The 23,396-nt window shown below is 47.8% G+C and overlaps 1 protein-coding gene across 1 annotated transcript; it reads right to left on the bottom strand.

The window, feature by feature from the left end:
- Positions 1-9,198: 9,198 nt before the first annotated feature.
- On the bottom strand, positions 9,199-16,138 carry WNT9B (wingless-type MMTV integration site family, member 9B; the record flags this gene model as incomplete). Its single annotated transcript, XM_010187257.1, has 3 exons — positions 9,199-9,675; positions 10,688-10,953; positions 15,882-16,138. Coding segments are annotated over 3 exons (1,000 nt in total), but the record flags the coding sequence as incomplete, so codon positions are not given.
- Positions 16,139-23,396: the final 7,258 nt, after the last annotated feature.

Below are 23,396 nucleotides of genomic sequence, written 5' to 3'. Positions count from 1 at the left end.
GGAATGCCCTTGCAGACTCATAAGCAGATGACACGGTGGGCCCTGCAGCCCAGTCAGCCTGGCCAGAGTCAAACGTCCAAGGCAGATGGGATTGGGAAGCTGTGCATCATTCGCAGGCTGAGGAGTTGGCTTGTGTCATAGTGAGAGTTAATGGGTGATGCTCTAAAGGTGGTCTTCTTTCCCAGTCAAAATATCCTGAGTCTCTCTGGAAGCTGAGCTTTTTGGCATGAATTCCTATTGAAATGATGGAAAACACTCAGTGGTGGTGGAAGATAACCCAGGATCAAATGCTCGTGGGCCGTTCCTTACTCTTTCCAAGCCCCAGGATGCTCTGAGGTCAAACTGAATCCAGCCTCCACACCAAGGCAGACTGGGACAGCATCACTCCTTCTTCTGGAGTTTGTACTCATACTCCAAAACCTCCCCAGGAAAGTGCATGCCCTTGCTTACTAATGTTAATGACAGCATTTGTGTTATGTTAACATCTGGAGGCCTAGGATCAGCCTGGGCATCTTCGTATTGTGCTGCCCAAGACATAATAGTTGAGGGTGTAGGGATGCTTCCCACAGTCACAGGCACATCAGGAGTTGGGAAGATGATGTTGGAGTCGTGCGTCCGTGGAGGCGATGGCCGTGCTGCTCTGTCCCCATGAAAACCTTTGTTTGGATGCCGGGGGCTGAGATAGGGAAGGGCGCTGGGTTATCGCTGTAAAAACAATCTAATACGACATGCCACTGTCTGTCTTCAGAAATCTCATTTGACCTTGGGCTATGAGCTACAGACTAAAGCTCCTGTTCCAACCTGACCCAGCTCCTTCCACAGCCTGAGCAGGAGGAAATGTGAGCCCTAACGCTGGCAGCTCTGGTTCCTGACGGGTGTCACCTCCCCCTTCAGCGATTCCTCCGTCCTCTGCGGAGCCAGGCTGGGAGAAGACCCCTCCATCCTCAACACCTGCGCGGGTTGAGGCTCTCACAGCCTCTGGGCACACAGAGTGAGCTCAGCACAGGGGGAAAACATGTTTGAGGGGATTTTTTTAATGAAGTGTGCTGGTTTCAGGTGACCCCAGGGTGTTTTTGGATAGCAGGGAGGGGATCGTTCTCAGTCTCTCTCAAGTAACACAAGAGCCACAACCCGGATCAGTGCAAGCTGCTCATCTTTATTTCTGTGTCTCCCATGCTGCTGGGTTTGTCCAGGCAAACAGACAAGCGTCTGCTGGCAAATGTGAAGGTAAAGGAATTTCCTCCTCATCCGCACTTGTACCCTAGCTGCTTCTCTCCCTGTGGGTCACTTGTGCCCATAGCTGGGTGACGTTACCGTTTCTTAGTCCTGTTCTTGCTGCTCTTTTTAATTTCCTCCATTTCCCTTTCTCCATCGCTAGACTTGCTGAATTCAGCGGGGAGGTGAAAGGATTAAACACCAGGGGAACTTGCCCCAGAATTGAAAATGAGGAAAAGGCAAATCAAAACAAACCCTGATTTTGGACTATAACTGAGATACACAAAAGGAATGAGTGCCTTTTTGTAACTCCCAGCACTCAGAGACTTTCTGATGGGAGCTGGAGCGGCTGTATGAGCTCTCCAGCTCACATCCTTCTGACAGCTTTTCTCAGGACAAGCACAAGCCCCAGAAGCTGGAGAGAAATGCCCTGTGGATGAGCAGAAAGCACAGCCGTACAGGGAGCTGCGAGACCAACACCCACGTATAATACGCTTTTTACCTGCATGGCTGAGCAGCCAGCTTACAAGGTATGGCTGGATTTGGCCCTGCTTACCCTGCTAACCCCAGCCATGCCCCCATGCTCTCAAGGTATTTTTGCACTGGAGCTTGCCTGGGGCAGTGCAATGCCATGAATAACTTCCCTATTAAAAGCAAGCGGGGATGGAGAAGTGGAAGAGGTGTGCGGGTTTTGGCAAGAGAGGCACAGAGAGAAGGATACAGAATCTGGGCTGAATCAGGGCTGGGGGAGGGAACAGAAACTGAATAAAAAGAAAAATGAAGCAAGGGACATTGGAGGAAAGCCAGCGATTCAGGTCAGGCAGCAGTCAAGAAGGTGCTGTCGAGGCAACTATGGGTCATGGGTTTGTATCTCAGCAGGATCAGCCAAGCTTAGAGGCACAGAAGAGCCTTTCCAGGGTCCAACAGGGGACTCAGAGGAACAACTGATCTAATGGGTAAAAGCTGAATTCTAGCCCTCCTTTTCGGGATGCTTCAGCAGCACAGAGTGTTGTCTTGGTCAGCTTCTTCATCCTGCCCACAGATCACCAGATCACTGGGGCAAGCAGGAGAGCTGCACAACTGCAAGGAGCGAACGCCTGGGGCAGTGCCTGTAGCTGGGGAGTTATGGGGGTGATTTGGGGTGGGCGGAAATGCAACAGAGATGCTCAGCAGATTTTGGCACAGGCTTCTAAAATTTCTCTGCATAAGCAGGGGTCTATCGAGGTGTGAAGCAGCCGAAATGTGAGAACACACACGTATCTACGGATGACACCGCACCTGGCACTGGGGCAAACATCTCACAGCTCAACACACGCTGGGCCAATCTAGCAGCCAAGATCAGTTCCCAGCTGCCTGCAGTGATACAGGGAAGCAGTTGGCAGCAGATAGAGCAAAGGTGACAAAATCTACATGCCCTGTTGCACATTCAGCTCAAAGTATCCCTGTAGGTAGTGTATGGTGGCTCTGCAAGGTCTCTCAAACAGAGCTAGCAGCTGAGCAGTTTTAACATACCATTTGGAAAGGACCTTTCCCATGTGGTCTTGGGAGTTATTTCTGCATCCAAAATGTTTTACCAACAGATATTGACAACACCATCACTATCTGATAGGTCCGAGGCATCAACATTTGCAGACCTGAAATTGTATTAACTGAGAACAAAAGGCGAAGAATCTCCAAAATGCTCCGGAAAACATTTGTGCATTGGTTTAAAAACACAAGAGACATATAAGTTCAGGGGGAAAATATTCATTTTAGATGCAGTTATGGATGGGAGGGAAAAATTGATAGCTGAGAATTGCCAGAGCTACCCAGTGATGGTAACACCCTTGACATGGAACTGAAATCTGATTTGTGCTATTACTTGCTTGCATTGGGCCACTTGCTCCCCTAAGCAATGGGACATTGACCATCCATGATGCTACTTAGAGAAGCAATCTGGCCCAGAAGATGCTAATTTGTCAAGAAAAGGTATTTTCAGTGCATAAGATCTGACTTGCTAAGTCAGATATATCTAAGATATGACTTGCAACCTACCCTGTGCTTTCTGTGTCTGGGGCTCTTGCTGCTCTTTCCTGGTGAGACCTGTGGCTTCAAAGAGCTTGGAGGTCTGCAGTGCCTGGGGGAGCGATGGCAGGGATGGCTGGGAGCCATCACAGCACGTGTGCCCCAAACACAGCACGTCTCCCAAAAAACCAGGAGCCCTGCCCAGCCCCGATGGTCCAGCTTTTCCCCATCCAGCAAGGCAGGGGATTTTCAGCATGGCCGCACAAATGGGCAGGCATCCTACTTGACTCGTTTGCCAGAAGCTCTTTCCCATGACATTTTAATCCCACTGCGACAGGAACAAGCAGCACGAGGAGGTTTCATTGCACCCACCCAGGGCATGCATGACCCCTCCATACTCTGTACACCCAATGGGACTGAGAAAACAAATACCTCACATTACGATTAGCCCAGGAACAGATGACCTCAGGAAAACTACCTGCCTGCTCAGGGCTTGGCTGGCCCCGTGTGCCCCGGCTCTGTGCTGCCTGGCACTGCCAAGGAAGGATGGCGTTTCTAGCCATGTTCTGGCACCCAGTTCTCCACCAGTGCTCCTCTTCTTCTCAGAATGTCTCCTCTCACAGCAAGATTTGAGGTTTCCACTTAGTACCTGGACATAACAGCCCTGCTGCCTCTAGGAAACATCTGACAGGGACAAGTGGCCTGTAAGGATATGCTTAAGGTGGCAGACTGGGACAGATTCAGCCTGCAAATGACTCGAAACAGCACCCAGGCAAAGCCTGCCTCTCCTCATCTCTTCCTGCTCTGTCTGAGGGCTGATTTCTTGTCTCCACGCTGTGCTGCTCCCATGTGCCGAAGCTGAAGGGCAAGAAGAGGCATTAGTCTGCTGCGATGGCTCAAGCACAAGGCCAGCTCCATTATCCCTCCATACAAAAAGTGTGATCTGGTGTTCCTCTGCGCGTCCACAGGCTCCACTCAGGCACCCTTGTGTCCCCAGGGAGTCTGAGGAGCACAGGGCACCTCTGGGCCATGTTCTTGAGGCTGAGCAACATCTGCACCAGTCGCACCAGACCGGTTGCCAAGTCCCACAGCCGCGTCCAAGCAGCAGAACAGATCAACCTGGGACAAGAGCATCCAGCTTGTTTTGTTGTTATAGTAAATAGGCCACTGACGTGTTCTTGATGGGATTTGGCTCACCAGTGTCCTTAACCAAACACACCTGAGCTCAACCCACCCGTGCAATCCCTACTGTTGGGCGGGCAGAAATGGACATTTCGAGTTCTCTTCTGGAGAGGGTGCAGGTAAAGGAGAACTGAAGGAATAACATCAAGGTACCAATGGGGAAACAGAGTTATTAAAAGCTATTTCCCTGGGATGTTCCTTGAAAAGCAGAAATGTACATTCTTAGAAAACAACTGATATTTATTGACTGACAAGAACACCAGCAGTGCAGACAATAGTGCAATACTGGACAACACAGCCAGCTACACAAATATGCAAGTTATACTCAAAGGGATTATACAAAAAGTAGAACAAGGTACAAGCAGGACTGTAATGCAACTTAAAACCCATAGCACCATTTTCTTTCTAGAGAATACATAAGAAATATAAATAACATCCATACTTCTTGTCACAAAAGTTGTACATCTTGAGGTAGACAGCTGTTTTGTTTCCCTTAAATCACAGCCTTTTTTTATTCAAGTGACATTATATTGTCGCAAATTTGCCTTCCAGTCTTACACAAGGTGTCTGAGGGTGGAGAAGTGGCTATTGCATGAGTGGGGTTTGTTGCTCTGATCATCGGTTACTCCACTCTTTCTTGGCTTACACGACCCTCTGTATTGATCTAGTAAAGCGCCCCTGTCCCCAGCGCTGTACTACCCTTCCAACACAGCAAGAGGGCTGCATGGGTCCCTGGTTCAAGGGATCACTGGTGTTTAACCATCTCATGGGGCAGTTTCCAGGTATGTGATTGCTGCCCAAGCAGGCTCAGTTCTTCGCTTGGGGATGGTGGGGTCTGTCTGCACCAGCTGATTGCTGGATCCACTACTGCCAAACTCAGCACCACAGCACACCAGGAGAGGCAATAAACGGGACTGGGAAGTACACACATGGACAGGGAGTAACCTGTGTCTGCAGAGCAGTTCTCGTGTGTGTTGTGAGGGTCCCAGCCAGCTCGGAGTATCAGAGCTATCACTACTTCCAAGTTACTTGGATCTTAGCTACAGAGGAAAGGATTCATCCTAAATCAAAAGACTACACAGGAGAGCACGTGCAGCTCAGATTGTTACCACTGACAGTCTCACTGAGGTACATTTGGCTTTGGTAAGCATTTTTTATAGCCAGGGTATAAGCTTTCAGCTTTGCTGCTGAAAAGATTTCCATGTAAAGGCTTAAATGCATTCCCCTTATATGTCCAACCTGTCATTCCAGTAACTTCACATATAACCAGAAAGGCAGCACATCCGCTGGATTTGTAGTGCGTTGTAAGGTGCATGGCAGAATTAAAAACCCCACACACAGACCAATGGGGGCCCAGGTCTTCACATCCCGTATCTCCAGGAGGTGGCGGAAGAGCCTTGCTCAAGATGAAGATTTGGCTTGGTTCTTGAAAATAAAATTCAAACCTAAGAATACTGAATGCCAAACAGCCCCAAGTTTTGCTTCACCCAAAGACTCCCATTGCTATTAGTTGAAGTAAATAACGTTTTTAAATATCAACCCAATTTACCTCAAGTTTGGGTGATAAAACAGCCCTGGAGAAGAAGAAAGAGAAGAAAGGAAGAGAAGAAAGGAAGAGAAGGAAGGAAGAGAAGAAAGGAAGAGAAGGAAGAGAAGGAAGAGAAGGAAGAGAAGGAAGAGAAGGAAGGAAGGGAAGGAAGGAAGGAAAAGGAAGGAAAAGAAATGAAAATCTAGCTATATCTGCCTCAAGCAAACTCATCACTCACTTATTTGTAGCACAAAATCTAAAAGGTTTAGTACTGAAGGATACCAAAAGGAGGTATATCAACATTGCTTCAAACTCAAAATACACTCAGGTCTTTTCCCCAGACCTCATATGGAGCATTTTAAATTATTTCTTTCCCATCAGTTCCCATTGCTCTGTTTCCAGACTGAGCAGCACTGGGGTTGAACAGAAAGCTTTTCGGTTGTGACAGCAAGGGTTGAAACAGGTTTTGAGTTCAGCTGCAGAGCAAAGCCGGAGGAGATCAGACTTCCTCGTCCAGGCTTGGCTCAGCAGCTAACAATCAGAATTCACTTCAAAAGCCAAACGTCCATTTTCCACTGAGTCCAAACTCACCCCAAGGACACCAGAGAATGAACCACCTCTTCATCAGATCTTTATATTCACCATTTCTCGAACAGCTCTGAGCAATGCAGGACAAGGAGCTGCAGGCACAAAAGTGCCCTTTGGTACTTGACAAAACAGTACTTGTTTTTTCCTTGAAATATCTTTTTGTCCAGTTCCTATTCAGCAATCCCTGCGTGGTGCCAGGACTTCAGGCACAGCCTCACCCCTGTTCTTTGACTTCAGTGAAGTTCCCGTGAGGCTCCTATGGGACTGCGCTAACCCAGCATTCGAGACGAAGGGCAGCTCCACCTCATATTCGCTAGCAGCAAGATGGGACTAAAACATGGCATGGCATAGATGCTGCCAGTTTCAACAGATCACTGCTAAAACCTCCATTCCTAGAGGTAATCCCGACACATTTCACAGACACCAGTGCTTTCGATGGCAACAGACAAGCCAGGGTGTCAGCATGGCGGCTGCCTTGGATCAACAGTGGAGACCAGAGCTGCCTCCTTCGTCGCTCACTCCCACGATGCCTGTTCCTAGCAGTTTTAACTCATGGGGATGTTTCTTCATTGAGTGCTCAACATTGAGACTTGTGGGAAGATTTCAACTCCAAAAAGATTAAAAGCCACATGTAAATAATGGTCTGCTCAATATTAATTTCTTGGGTATTTGGGAGGTAAAAAAATAAGGCCAATTAACCCAATTTGTAGTATTATGTCTGTCATAAGCACTTTAATTCAGTTCAAGTCAACTCGAGCCAGAAAAAGGATAAAAAGGAATAAGCCTGTTAAAAGACCTGCAGCTAGCCAAAGGGAAGGTGTTGGTGGCCTCCAAACAGCCAGTTAATGGCAAAATCTGCTCTGAGACATTTCTCTGTCATCCTTTTATGAAGCAGAAAAGAAAAATAGTTGTAAAAAGGAAAGGGCAACAAGGTAAAAAGAGTGTGATTACACACTCATCACTGCAAAGTAATTATTCAAAGCACAAGTAAATGAACAGATGAGCTGCCTGACTTCGGCACATCCACACATGAGCTGGAGCACAGAGGTGAGATCTCACCGCTTGGTAGGAAAACTCACTCACATTGAAAGCCTGCCCAGGTCAGCCCATCAGAACAGCCCAAACCAGCATCTTCATCCATTGCCTTGCTGATGAATTTTGACCTGAGCTTAAGGATTTAAATATGCTTTTCAGCACCAGCCCACCTCCACACCAGCATCCAGCTTGCTGGTTTACAGTCATTACCAAGGCTGAGTGAACACAGCAGCTTTGCTGTCTCAGGGGCTCTCTGAGCTGCTCTCAGTACAAACACTCCACTTGCTGCTGCAGGATGATCCGGAAAGAGCCCTGGAGCAGGTGCACACCCTGGAGCCGCTCAGCACCCGAACAGGTTGTGCTGCACCCCTCCATGTGCGTCTGAGGGCCAGGTCAGGGACTGCCCCACTGACATTCCCAAGGCTGCTTTCCTCAGACACAGACAGAGGAAAAGACCAGGCTGTTTCTGTGGTGTTTAACCTGAAATTAACTAGAAAAACATGACTCGGGATCACGACTCTGTCGTGGGCTCTGCTCTTACCCCTGGGTCACCTTCTCCCAAGCCAGATGCCTGCGCTGTCTCGATACACCCAACGTCTCAGGGCAGAGATTGCCACTCACGAGTTGTAGAGTTTTAAGATGCCCCAGTTCCTGTGGTTCCCAATTCCCTTTCAGAAAATCTACCTTAGCACAGGGCAGAACTGTGGGATGTGATACACCTTGGGCACCAGGGCAAAGAGTGATACACATAAGTCACAAAAGACGACTGATGTTTGACTGGGGAGGTAAAAGAGAGATGCATAACTGGCACCGTGGCCCTGGATCCAGCACCATAAAATAACCCCAGCGGGACAGTGTGCTACAGAGGGGAAACTTCTCAGACCTCAGCTGAGTTCCTGGGATGGATGCATGTTAACAGGGGCATTTCCAGGTCTCCTGTGTACAGCGAGGTTAAAACATGGTTAAAATGTGCTTAGAGTCTAATGTCCAGCCTGGGAGACAGCAGACGTGAGCTCCGTTTGTTTGCAGACTGGTGTTTCTGAGGCACAGTTCTTGCATCCAGACGAGACCACTCAATAGTGTGTCTGTGAGCTCAAAGCAGAAAGGACTCAACCAGCTCCCAGAGAACAGCACTGAAAACCCCTTGCTGCCAAAGTCATTTTGCCTTGGTGCAGGAACACGGCTGTCCCTGCTCCATCAGGATCCAGCCTCTGCTCACCTCCCTCCCCAGTCCCTTCATCCTCTTCTCTCCAGGACAGGGCACAAGCCCTCAGTGTATTCAGTGTCATCACCCCAACGCACGTACATAAGTGCAACTGGCTGGAGGAGGAGGGTATTCCTGCAGATAACAGTATGAGTTATAGCTCAAGAGGGATATTTTTGACTGCTTCAGTGTTTCTGCTGTCCTCACATTATCCCCGCTCTCTCTCTCCCTCCTTCTTCATCTGATACCTGACAAAACCTCTGGTTTTCACTCCTCGTACAGGGTCTTTCCCCAGATCACAGGACCTTAACTTTGAGACCATAGGACCACTTGACATTTTTGGTGCTTGCCTTTGCCCTCACCCCACAGCAGAGAACCGTATCTCCCTCTCCCTACTGCTGTCTTGTACTCTAGGGCTTGTCCTGACCCTCTAGCGCTGCCTCTACTGCTTGCAGCTGTAGACCACCTCTTCCTGCATGCACTGCTGACACTCGACATAGCAACACCACTGCACCTGGCACTGGCAGGAGAAGGTAACCAGCCGGCTCTGGGTGTTATAGCCTCGTCCGCAGCACATGCTGTCGCAGTTGCCCTCCCGAGAGCAGGTCCTCCCCGCAGTGCCCAGGGAGTACTTGCTGGGACGGCAGAAACTGGGTGAGTCCTCCACATACACCAGGTCAGTGGAGCGGGGCGAAGCGGGGTGCTTGGGGGAATGGCCGTGTCTCTGTGGGCCAGCCAGCTCCGAGTGTCCCACAGCGTCATTGCTGGTGCTGAAGACCTTGACGGCATCATCGTAACGCAGCTTGAGCAGCCGTCCAATCTCATGGAAAGGTGAGAGCTGCTTCCAGCACGTCCGAACAGCGCAGGAGCCAGAGACACCATGGCACTTGCATGTGGTTTTGAGGCCATTTTTCACAGCCTGATGAGGAAGAGAAGTGGTAGTCAGTATCTGCCAGGACTATGAGCCTAATTCTGGGTAGAGGTAGCAACTCAGATTGCAGACAGTCTGGAAGTGCTTCAATTTTATTGGTATTATTCCTATTTTATGGAGGAAAAATGAAAACAAACAAACCCTACCCCAAACAAACAAACCAAAATAAACAGAAACCTAAACCACAGGAGAACGGGTACAGAGCTGACTGGTGAGCCAGAGAGTAGAAAGCTTGGAAGAAGATAGATGGCTGAATACCCAATAAATTCTTATTAAACCTATTTGGAACAGCAGAAGTACTCAGCCATGAAACTGAGTATCTGTAGCACAGTGGATTTCCTTTGGTAAATTCAAATCAAGACAGTTATCTAATCAAACAAGTAATTGGACTCAGTAAATGGAAAGCAATGAATTAAGTCAGTAGTCTGTAACATAAGAGGCCAAAATGCTTGATCTAATGGTCTCCTTAACCCAAACTTGACATGACTAGTTCCATAGCAAATCACCAGCAGGCTCATAATTGATCTCAAGAGTGTCAACCCTTATCTGCTCCCATGTCACACCAGCTCTGAAGCTCCAGTTGTTCTCAAAGCTCCCTGTGGCCATGACATGATAAGTAATTCAGCCAGTGAGTTTTACAGCTGTTACCGTGCTGCATATTGCTGTCACTCAGCCTCTGATGCCACGGGAGGATACAGGATGCTACTCTGCCTCTCCAAACACACAGCACCTCACACCAGGGTGCAGGAGAGTGTAAACTTCCCTGGACGTGTTTAAAAGAGGAGCAGATGTCGTGCTTAGGGACATGGTCCGGTGTCAGACTTAGTGGGGCTGTATCAGTGGTTGGACTCAATGATCTTAAAGGTCTTTTCCAACCAAAACCACTCTGTGATTCTATGATTCTGAACACCCCTCTCACAGACAGCATTGGCTGATGAAGGGTTGGACAACTTGCACTGAGTCCTAACTTCTTTCTAGACCCACTGCTGCAGCTCCTCACCTTGATGCCAACATTGGTGTTGTGGATGTCCACCTTGGCCCGCAGGTCTTTGCCGATCCTCTTCTGACCCAAGAATTTCTTGAGGAACTTGGTGCTGTATTTGAGGTTGTCTCCACAGACGCCCCATTGCCAGGCCTTGCGGTTCTCCAGGTCCGGGGAGTCGTCGCAGGTGCAGCGCTCCATGCGCCCCGCGCTACATGCTCTGGCCAAGGAGTGGGTGAGAGCTGCAGAGGACACTGCGTAGAGGAAGGCAGTTTCCTTAAAACCTGTACAGGAGAAGGATTAGGAGAGGGTAGGAGCAGGAAAGGCAAAATAAGGCACTCATCCACCCTACTGCTCTCCTGACTGTCTGTGAACTAAAACCAAGCACGAAATGTGGAAATACGGTGACAAAACTCTTCCATTACCTGCACAGTCCTAGCAGATCTCTGTATCGGGTTTGAAGTAACTGGTGTAGCAGCACCCCAGCCTCACCTGGTGGCTGTGCCTGATTCAATGCGGAGACAGGAGACCACTCATGGATCAAGGGGTGGGTGACAACAGCCACACTGCCCTGGGAAAATATTTAACTGCAGGAGGTGAAAATCACGAAACTCCATCCTCACCATATAGCTGACAGATGTGAATAGAGACTGTCACCGAAATCACGTTGTGGATTAAAATCAGGGAATATTTATTAGATGCTGAAAAAATATTCTAAAAATCTGACCCATTATTTAAAAATAGTTTTTAATTATGACTGTGTTGGCATGGTACTGTAGTATTTCATGTGGAAAGATGACACGTTTGATTGGGAAAGGTTCCATGTCAAAACACATGGGGAAGAATCACAGAATCACAGAACCACAGCCTGGTTTGGGAAGGAACCTCACAACCCCCCAGTCCAACCCCCATGGGCTCACAGCTCCCCCAGCCCAGGCTGCTCACAGCCCTGTCCAACCTGGCCTGGGGCACTGCCAGGGAGGGGGCACCCACAGCTTCTCTGGACACCCTGGGCCAGGGCCTCACCACCTCACAGGGAGGAATTTCTGCTCAATGTCTCATCTAAATCTCCCCTCTTCCAGTTTAAATCCATCAACCCTCGTCCCATCACTCCATGCCCTTGTAAAAGGTCCCTTCCCATCTCTCCTGTTCCCATTCAGGTCCTGGAAGTTGCTCTAAGGTCTCCCTGAAGCCTTCTCTTCTCCAGACTGAACAGGACAGACTCGCCCACACAGGAGTGCATTTTCTGACTTCCCTGTGAATTATCTACTCCCAATGACTGTGGTAATGCCTTCTGAAGCTGTTCTCCATCCTCAGGTAGGCTTGCCAGTTAGCCTTACTTTGAGCAGAGTTTGTAAGGGACCTCAAGAATTCATCCAGTCCAAACTCAAATCTTTCCATCACGTAATCTTTCTTATCCAGCTGTAATCATAGATCAGAGCACTGACTGCTAAGATCAGGGTAACGTCACCACAGATCTGACCAGAGAACAGGACAAAAGGTTATTCTGATAGCCATCAGTGAGAAGAATGATGAATTGACTTTGTGAACATAATGGAGAGGCCGCAGTAGCAGCTTCAAGGCAGAGTTCATAGGAGATGGCTGGAATCCCAGAGTTTGAGATGAAAGGTCTAGAAACAGCATGGACGGGGTTGGGAAAGTCAAGAAATTGTGGTCAAGATGAATCAACAAACTGCTTCCTACCTCACCACTTTAGCTGTTGTATCGCTGGGACAAGTAACTTGCAGCTAAGCTCTGTGGTTGATGATGCTCTATAGCATCTCTGAGGGTACTGGAAGACTAATGAAAAACTGGCACCAAATCCATCCCTGATATGGGACACAGCCAATACAGATTATGGATAGCAACAGGATGCTCACACTTTTTAAAATAGTGTCCAACACAAAAGAGGGAGCTGAGAGAGGATAAGATATACTTGAGAACCTAAATCCGAAAAATAATTCCAGAAGCTAATCTCCGAATGCTTACCCAGTATCCCAATCTGACATACTGATACCAGAGAAGAGGAGAACGTTTTAGAAACACTTTCCCATACCCTATAAAGCTAGCAGTACCAGTCAGCTCCACATGCCCTGCTAAATCTGACTTTGTGGAGTACCGCACTGCTTCTGCTATTTCTGACCAGCGATGGTTTGGTTTCTGCTGTGCCACTCCACGTAAGTCCTGCCCAGATCTCAGCCCACTGGAAACCAGAGGCCATTGCTTGTGGTCAGGCCCCTGCAGACAGCAGTAACTGCAGATAGCAAGTGTGCTTTCAAACCGTCTCCTTCTCTCCCCTCTGCCCCCACTGCCTTTTGTGGCAAAGGTTCAATCTCACCAGACTGTCAAATGCTGAAGAAACATCTCAAGATTATTCCTTTGACTTCGTCATAAGGGATTGGTCACCATTGAATTGTTTAATTCATAAATCACATGAATTAAGAAAAAACTGAATGGTCCTTAAGCCCTTGTAAAATAACAACAAGCAACAGATCATCTGCTGAAGCTGGATTTTCAGTGGGGCATAGCACAAATGAGCAGTAACCAGCTCCAACAAGCACGATTTGGGAAGATCCTTGTGTCCTGAGTATCTACCCTCCCTCTGTGTCAATGCAGATCTTGTCACCACAGCCAGTGGAGACCGGAGCCAATGCCCAGGCTGTCAGGGTCTGGTTTTGGGATGAGTCACTCTCCTGACCCCATTGGCTGTGTTGCCAGTGACTAAACGAAATCCTAAACACTCAGTGCAAGTGTCTAGATGCAGATGCCTTGGCTGGGCAGCAGTCAGTTTGGTTGCATCACCCAGCACAGAGCTGAATTCCAAGATGTTGAGGCAAGCCAGCTCCCCCTGGAAGGACCCTGCAGAAGCCCGAGTCTTCCTCGGAGCTCTCTGGAATTATTTCTTGGCTCAGCAGCCTGTAAATACAGAAACGTCTGCTGCAATGGCAAGGCACTGTTCTGTGGTGCGGTGTGCTCTAGACCACAAGGAAAGCTATAATAGGAGGAGTTCAGCCATGTGGTGATTCTGCCAAAAGAACGATGCTCAAGGTCAAAGATTTTTAAAAGCGACGATAGAGTGAGCATTTCAGAGCAAGTGGAAGAGACATCTCTCAGAGAGAAACAAAACAAAAACCCAAACAAACAAATACCAAAAACCCCCAAACAAACAAACGAAAAAGAGCAGAGCAGAACGCCATAGAATTTAGGACTTCTCAAAGTCTTTAGTACAACCTCCTGCCCAAAGCAGGGCTAACTCCAGTGCCAGATAAAGTTGCTCAGGGCTTTGTCCAACTGAATCATAGACTCATTATGGTTGGAAAAGACCTTTTAGACCATCAAGTTCAAATGTTGACTAACTCTGCCCTTCTAAACCATGTCCCTGAGCACCACATCTAGATGGCTTTTAAATGCATCTCAGGATGGTGATCCAGCCCCTGCCCTGGACAGCCTGTGCCAGGCTTTGATAACTCTTCTCAGTCGTCACTGCAAATTAAGTGTGGCTTTCCACCTGATACAAACATGAACTGTCTCACTGCGACATGATTCCCCTCTTGCACTCAAAAGACCACTGAAGACTGCTAAAAAGTGTGTGTTTTTCGTTACGTTTTCTCTAGGATCATGGCGATATCAAATGATTCAATAATTTCTAGAACTCTTCATCACCACTTGGGTGGAAGGAGCATGGTCCATCATCTGACCAATAATTGCCCAGGCATGAGCAGAACATTGGTGGGAATGTGTGAGAAACAGCAGAAGTGGCAGCTGGAAGTGTTCCTGCTCTTTGTGAAGGAAACGAACCTACTCGTAAGTTAAAGGCAAATGAAAAGCAATAATTGCTTCTTCCAGCCAACTGTCCTCTCACACAGGCGATGTCTACAGCATACTTTTCTGCATTAAATCACCATTTGATCCTTAAGATTGTGTAATAAAAGTTTTCAAGCCCTTATCCTCATCTGCCAAAACAGGTTTTAAATTACAGGTGATATTTTATTTTGTCAGTCAGGAGTCCATGGAAATGTTGAGGCATGCCACCACCAGGTAATTGAATGTTTTCCACCTATTTGAAGAAGAGGATTATTCAATTGTCATTTTCAAGTTCTTTGAGGTTGATGAAGGTACAGATGTCAGAAAGTCACTCAAAATTATCACCAGCAGCTTTTCCACAGTGTGCTAAAGAATCACAACAGAGCCTTGCAATGAAGTAAATCTGATCTTGTATGTGCTGGTTTACTAATTTATTAATATTTACTTTACTAAAATGTTATTATTTTAAATAGAAATTTTAATAAGTTTCAATCCCTATGCAAAATTAAAATTAAAACTGACATTCTAATTTCATCAAAGTTAATATTGGCTTATTCAGGCCACTTCTTTTAAAACGTTAACTTACTAAACATTTTCAAAAGATTGAAGCTTAGTAAACACTACTAAACATCACTGAAGGGCTGAAACTCAGTAACGGGTGGGCAGGCACTGTCTGGATGAGGACAGGTTTAGCACAGTGTACGTGCATGCTCTGGAGACTTGTATTAAGAAACATTTCAGGGTCTGTCTTCATTCTATTTTTCTCAAGTTCTTACAATTTGAAGTGTTTCTTATGCTCCCTTCCACTTCAAATGCAGGACTGACAGGATGTTTTCTGCCTCTAAAGCACTATGTGAAACAGAAGCCAGTGGCTCTTTTGCCCACTGTGCCTGAACTTCTGCAGACAACCCAAGTATATGTAAAAGAGTCTCAGGAGACATTTGTCAACAAGCACTGAAACGCCTTAAACAGCTTTTTCAAACACTAATTTAGGATTTAATTCTGTATCTGAGAACAACAGAGACTTACATGAAAAACATCCAAAGAACTAAAAAGAGTCTTTTGCTCAAATGTCCCTTGGCATAAAGCACTAACCCTCATTTCTCACAGCATCGTCCCTGACTGCCAGCCAAGGAAGATGCTCAGCCCAGCAAACTCTGCTCTCAGACAAAAATCCACAAGCTAAGGCTGTGAACTTCCTTCCACTTTTCAACCCGTGACAAATTGCACAGGAAAGATGAGGATAAGGCACATTTTGCAGCAAACAGGTCCAGGCTGATCCCATTCCCAGGTGAAGCAGACGATCTCTGCACTCCTGGTTACCACCCCATTTCCTTAATTTGCCTGGCTATTGCCAGGGCCACAGCACCAGTGAGATTTCATACTGCAAACCAAGACTACCTTGTACCTCGCTTCAGCAGGCTGGTCCGGCCCTCCAGGCTGCAGTTCCAGCGCTCGCTGCGGAACTGGTACTGGCACTCCACCACGCCGAGCCGGATGGCGTCCCGCAAGGTCTCTGCCAGGCCGGGCTCCCTGCGGCACAGCCGCTTCTGCTTGCGGGACAGCTTCAGCAGGTCACACTGCTTCACATGGATCTTGCCCTGGGCAGAGCTGGCCGAGGGGCCCAAGGATGGGAAGTGGGCCAAAGCTTCTTTCCCGGTCAGGCTGAAAGACAGGGGAAAACCAGTGAGTTGTGGAAGCTGGCAGTCATGGAAGAGTGAAGGTGATCGGAGGGAAGGGTGTTCAGAATGCTGCTGGTCAGGCTACTTTACCAGCTGAGAAGATTAATCAATAAAGATTAGATCTAGTATCCCATCTCCACCACACACCAAGGCAAAGCAGCAGACTGTGGGCAGAAAGAAGAAACACGTGTGTGTTGTCACCAGAAACCTCGGGTGGGAAGATTCGCTGACTCCATGAAGACAACGCGTTTACACCCCTCCAGCTGTGCCTCCTTCACAGCACATTCCCCGTCACATACAGAGATCTGTTTTATTCAGTGGTGCTGCAGCTCACTGCATGTCGCAGCTCTGTGCTAACTCCACAAAGCATTAACCACGTCCTCTCAGGGGTTTGTGCATCCTGCTGCTGTACCACCAGACAGAGCTGGGAAAGACCAACAGGGAGATATCAGCAACAACCGCCTTTCTAGAGCAACTAGAGCACAGCTTTGGCTGGAAACATTTTCTGGCTAGAAAGAGGAAGGCAATGTGTCCTGGCTTACTGGGACAGAATCTGAGAGTCAGTTTTTCTGTCCAGGAAAACAGTGGTTCTGTAAGGACTCCAACACCCCGTGGGAACAGAGTGATAGGACACTTTGCTCTAGGTCTCAGCTAATGCTGGTATGTGAGGATCACGATCTGCAGCAGTCTTGAGATAAAGAGGTGCAGAGGCTGGGGGAAGCACAAACCCAGGGCAGTTGGCCTCAAGCTGACCAATTAGGACTATTCTGTATCATAAATGTCACATTCACTATAAACTGAGGAGTTTGCTGGGGACAGCCCTTCCTTCTTCTTCGTTCGTCAAGACTAAGAGAACAACTGTATAAACCATGACACGGGGTCAACTAAATATATTGACAAATCAAATGGGAGTGCACTTGTATGTGTTTATATGTAATAAAAGATACAGATAAAATAAAATATATAAAATACAATAAAATATCTCAGATATTTCTCAGCTGAGAAATGTCACTGATTTTTGAGACATGATTTCACTTTTCATGACAAGACAGTACTCTTCTTGCAAAATTTATCTCCCTCGTAATCTTTAGGATGCTTGAAAACACAGAGAAATTATTTTACATTGATGCAAGGTTTGAGGGATGCAAGCAAACTGGAAAAGTCACGCATTTGCACAACACTGATCAGGAGCGCCGCTGATCAGGAAAGGATCACAGAGTCTGTCTGGCACCAGACACTGCATGGAGGGCAGCAGCAGCAGCAGCAGCAGCACAAGGGACACGGCAGCCCAGAGCTGGAGGACCTGTGGTGAGGGACACAAGACTGACCCAAGGAGAGACACCAACAAATGATAAGCAAACTTGACTGCTCGGCCTGGCTCACCATGGTGCTTGAAAATAAATACAAATGGTCATTGGAGTCGTATTTCCTTGGGTGCACAAGCACAAGCTCTGCACAAGCTCTGAAGCTCAAGAAGATCAAGATACGCCAGCTCCTGCGTGGGCAGAGAGCGGCTCAGATGCCAGCAGAATTCTGACGTCTTAGGGATGTTCAGCCTGTGCCTAATTCACTGGGGTAATGCTGGGTTCAGGAGGAGATGTTGCTCTTACGTCAGTTAGAGGAGGAGCAATGCTCGCCCAGAGTCAGAGACCCAGACCTTGCTTGGTGCTGGTACTCCAGCACTCACATCTCGGGAAAGCGCGCTCCTCAGCGAGCTGGATGTAAGATGTGGCTGTTCTCTGTTTGCCATGCAGTGTCTGTGCTTCCATGCAGCAAAGTTTACCAAGTTCATGGCACGGACAGGAGAAATAAGAAAAAGGGAACTGACACTGGAAGGAAGAATTCAGGAGCCTCGAAATTGTTCACTGCTGGGAAGTCACACGGGCAGTTTTACTGAACTGTACACCATGCCATGGACTGTCCACATCCCAACAGAACTGCCACCCACGCCAGGCATCCTAACTCCCACAAATCCCTTCTCAGAACAAAGAGACCTTTCCTCCTGCCAGGCTCCATCCTCATTTCAGTGTCCTCCATCACCGCTAAACCAGTGTTCATCCCTTGTCAGACTTTTTTGAGACAGCAGCAGTAGCTTCACTATTTTGCCTACTCATCTCCACCTGGAATTTACCTTCCTGTGAAAGTCTCCCTCATGCAAACTATCACTCCCATTACATCAGATGTGTGTATGCCAGCATGCAAAACTTATACTGCTGTGCTTGGAGGCTCCTACAGAGATGGGGATTCACTGCATAAGATAGGTGCACAGAAACAAAACCAGTGTCTTGCCTAACTTTCAATATAGAGAAGCAGGGAGGGAAATTAAAGGAGTTGCCCAAGGCCATGGAGTTGAGCAGGGGCAGAGCTGGGTGCAGAAGCCACTCTCGGAGTCACAGCAGACACAGCCAAGTCTACCCATATGAGCAGAGGCTTGCAGGCTCCGACTGTATTCATTATAACTCTGTTTTATTAGGGTACAACTAACAGGATCAGATCAAGATCACAGTACAGGAACATTCTTACAAGATTAAATATAAAATATGCAGATATTTGCAGTAAGGCAAACTGCACATCGCTTTTATATGATTTAGGGTTTATTATCTACAGATCATGCAGCAAAAAAAGTAAACTCTTTGAATTAATGCACACCTGCTAGCAATCTGAAAGAACAATAAGGATCTCAAACTTTTATTTCTCTCTACTTTTCTGTCTAAGCACTTTGCTAAATTCATCTATTTCCTTTAATCTCCTTCCAGCCACATTCCAGCTGCTTAAGAGACTTTTAATGAGAGCCTGTTCCTGTACAATGCCCAATGTCCTCTGGATCTGTAAGGTCTTAAAAACCCCTAAAAATATGCCTTTTCTACCTCTCCCAAGTAAGGAGAAAAATCAAAGGGAGCCACAACAGGACTGCATATCTGATTTCACCGGCCTTTCATGTGCTACGGAAATACCTACACCCCACAGACAGCTGAAACAAGCGTTGGGGAAGGGCTGAGAAAATAGGGGACAACGGCAGAGCAAATCACGACGATGCACAACGGGTCCACAGCTCTCCTCAATCCCTGGCAGCTCAGTGAAGAGTTCTGAGGCTTTCAGAAGCAGCACCATTCGATCACTGGTATTTATCCTGGGCAGCAGCAGTGATGTGCTGTCCTGACTGAGCAGAACGCTCTCCTGTGCTTTGGACCACCTGCTGCCTACAGAGAAGGTGCCAGCAGTCCTCAGAGCAGCATCTCGGGATGAACGACTGATCTCAAAGGTGTTTTACCTTTTCTTTTCTATCAGAGTTGTTATTTCAGACCCTCTGGCAGGTGGTTTTATATCTGTTACTCTCCAGGATTTCTGTCAAGCTTTCTGCTCCTCACAAAGGAAAAGAGCTTGTATTAAAAACTCAAGTGCGTTTTAAGGGAGGTTTTGGGTTCGAATCCTTGGAAATGGGCTTTTCTGCTTGCTGCAAACCCTTTTTGGGAATAGCAACAGATGATGTGTTCAGATACAGATTCAGGTTGTAAAAAGAGCTCTCCACAGGGAACATATAACATTTTACACGGGGAGAGCTGGCTGTTTTGGGATGAGAAGTGGATGTAACCTGGTGTGAGGATGCAGCTGGGAGCTGTTGCAGTCAGTGCCTGTGCCCCAGGGAACTTGGGTCCCTCCAACTGCATGGGGCCCTTCATCCTCATCTGTGCTGGGCTCCCACAGTCTGGACACACTCGGTTTAAATCCTTACACCTCTCAACCCAACCACACGAAATCTCTCCACATAGCTCTTGATAACCCTAATGGCAGGGTGCTCCAGGTCAGCAGCTCATCAGTCCTTACATGGAAGATCAGATTTTTAACTCCATATTCCCTGAAATGTTCCCTGAAGGTAACACTCAACACCCAGTGGGAAGAGATTTTAGAAAATACAACATCCTAAGATAGTGACTAAAGAGAATCTGGGAACGGGGGATAACCCAAAAGCATCCATGAAAAGCCCTCACCGATTCAATGCACCTGTGGTCCCGCACCCCCTCTGCTGCAGCAGTCACTACAGACTCCATCTTTTCAAGTCTCAGCTGAAAGCTGCCGTCCCTCTCTGCTTCTGCTCTTTCTGCTAATATACTCTTTTTAATTATCCCAGCATTCTGTATGACTGGCAATGCAAAGAAAGATGCTGTAGCAAACTCTCTTGATGTACTGTACTTTGACAAATTATTATGCCGTAATTAATTTATCAGCTCAACAGGAAGCATCTTCAGGAACCTTTCCAGGAGCACTCAGAACTGGACAGCAGAGTCCCTGTTTGTTGTAGATTTGGTCCATTGGATTTACCAGGGAAAGGCTGCAATAACAGTCACCAAAGAAAACAAGGGAATGCAGGTTAACTGGATGAAAACTTACTTGACATCTCTACAAAGATACAAGTTCTCATATTTACATTACGATTCATTTGGCATGTTATGCCATTTTCAAAACTATGCAAGCCCAAGCTTCAATAGACCTGCAAACTCACGTGTCGGCTTTACTCTGTAAGGGCCCTCCCAAAAAATTCTCCCATCATGAAACGAGCAATAGTTGCACCACTGACTTTGATGGGAGCAGGACCAGCAGTAAACACCAATGCCATAGGCAGGCTGAATTCAGAGGAGCTGCAAATCAAGACAGCACATCATGTGGAATTCCGGGATGGCTGGCGCCTCCGTACCCGCCCCAGGTACTTCAGGACGGGCCATACAGAAGCACTGCAGCAGACCCGGCTGCCCGCAGAGCGCAGGCCAGGCTGGCCCAAGACCAAGACGTGCTGCAGCCTGCTCCCTGGAGGTGTCCTCAGCAAAGGCTGAAATCCAGTTCATCACTTCTGCCTCCCCAACACCACCTTCCTGAGGTGGGTTTCTTCTGAATTCTGCCCTGGTCTAACTCTAGGAAAAGGGGAACTGCTGCCCTCTTAGGCCCTGTGAGGAGCTCTGTGCCCTCCAGCACACCCTAAACTACTTCTCACTTTGGGAGACACAGCCCCTGAGAAGGCAATGGGAGGCCGAGAGCTTTCAGCGAGGTCTAGAGAGGCTCCCACCCCCCCAGGGTGCTGTACATCCCAAAAGAACAAGCATGGTTGAGATGAGGAGGGAATACCTCACGGGAGGCTGCAGCATGGGGGGAGACTGAAGGAAAGGCCAAAACAAAACAAGCACGAAGGAAATTAGGAAGTGTACACTGACTACAACAAGGGAGATCGCCACTCCTGGATTCCTGCATCTAATGAGCCAGGCAAGCCCAACATAACCTGAACAACAGCCGGACCACATTTCATGCAGAGCTTGTTTTCTCCTCCTCTCTTAAGAGCAGGCTGTGGTTTACCCCTCTGTGCACCCAGCGCCAGCACTTCAGGGTCTGCTCAAGCAGAGCCAATGCCCTGACACCAGGCAGCCAAACAACCCCAATGTTGGGAATGGGGTCTTCTCAGATCTGTCCACTGCTGCTATAATTGCTCCGCTGTAAGGTCGCGTTCACTCTGACATGACTTTGTTTTGTGTATTTAGAGGTGATCTTCTTCTTTCCTGGGCCCTTGAACCATTTTTCCTGGACTAATCCATACACTTCTTGCCTTACCTTTGTTCTGACAGAATCAAACCTGGTGTTTTCCTCACCACTGTCTAACCAGCATCAGCTCACCTTTGCCAAATCTACTGTGCACAGCAGAAAGGGATCAGGTCCTGTCCCTGCAGATGGCCACCCAAAAGCCTCCACTTTCTATCACATCATTGTGAGGTTTTCTCAATTAAGTGTTTGGAAAGCAAAGATCTGGCTCATGTGCTTAAGTCCTATTCGGCAAAACTTAGAGGTAGACCCCTGCACCAGGGTCTAAGGGCCCTTCCAGTTCAGCAGTAGTTTGGATGTGAGATTATTTTTCTCCCAGACTGAGCCATATCAAGCATTCACATCAGGACATCTAAGATTTTCATGTTCCTCTCCAATCTGTATTGGAAAGCACCCATGTGTCACATTATTAATCACCACCAAACAGTCACTGAGATCTTAGACTTTAGTTTCCTTCCTGTATTCCTTCTTGTGCTTTTTAAATAAAGAGGTGAGAATAGCAGGACATGCCGGTGTGAAACCCCTCAAGGAGAAACAGAAGTTTAAAAATGAAACTACAGCCTCGGATCCTACACTGCGCGTGGTCAAAAGACAGCACACCCAGGTTTCGTATACCCAGAAATCCTCTCATACCAAACAGATGACTGTCACAAAACGAAGAATCGTTCAGGTTGCTTAAACAACAGAGCCCAGCTTGAGTGATAGTAACTGCTTTGTGTTCATCATCTGCAAGGGGAGCACAAACACATCCACCTCCACCAGTGCAACCATGTGCGTGTGCCCCTGTAACTGGAAAGCTCAAAGTCACTTGCTGCAAGCCAGCTCCTTCGCAGAGTGTGTATAAACACTTGTGTATATAAACACTTGTGTGTGTATAAACACACCATAAACGACCAAGAGAGGCAGAGTCTTCCCCTGTCAGCAGGTGCTGAGATACGAGATAGGCTAAAAGATGTAACTAACAAAATCCAGGAAGCTTTCTGGCCAAAATACACTGTCCCAAGTAAGCCACGCCAGCAGACACTTGCAAGCAAATGCAGCAAGGTCTGGCATGTGATGGAGGGACCGAGACCCTCCGCAAATGTCAGCCAGCACAGCTCTGTCCCGAGTGTTACGCTCACTCACAGCAGTGTGTGAATGTGTTAATGTTTGTGTGTCTCCTACACTCGCTGTGATATGTGAACAGTGCTGGTTACCCTCAGAGAGTCTGGAAACCTGTCCGAGAAGCAGCACACTCAGAAAACAAAACAAAACATCTCTTCCCATGAAATTCTGCATTGCCCCAATCTGTTAAAAACCATCTTCACTGTTATCCCAAGAAAAACTGAAGTAGGGGGAGGACAAGCACTGAAGCATCAGCCCTGTCTCCCTGCGCCCAAACGCACCCTCGGTCCCTGGGCTGGCTCTAAGCCCCCACGGCCCCGTGGACCCCGCAGCACCCACCTGTGCCCCACCGCCCTGTGCCGTTTCCTCACCCCCCCCCTCCTCCCCCCCCCCTGCCGGTGAGCAGCCTGGAGACAGGCATCAAATCCAGCAGCTACCCAGGCTGATCCTCATCCCGGACAGAAACGGAGCGCAGTTCAAGGAGTACAAAAAAGTCGGTTTTTCGCCCAATTGCCCCCAGCTAATGGCACCTTCCACCCCGCATCTCCATCCCA

Source organism: Mesitornis unicolor, unplaced genomic scaffold (assembly GCF_000695765.1).
Source record: "Mesitornis unicolor isolate BGI_N332 unplaced genomic scaffold, ASM69576v1 scaffold5286, whole genome shotgun sequence".
NCBI classification, from domain to species: domain Eukaryota; kingdom Metazoa; phylum Chordata; class Aves; order Mesitornithiformes; family Mesitornithidae; genus Mesitornis; species Mesitornis unicolor.
This window is presented reverse-complemented; position numbering and strand designations above follow the sequence as displayed.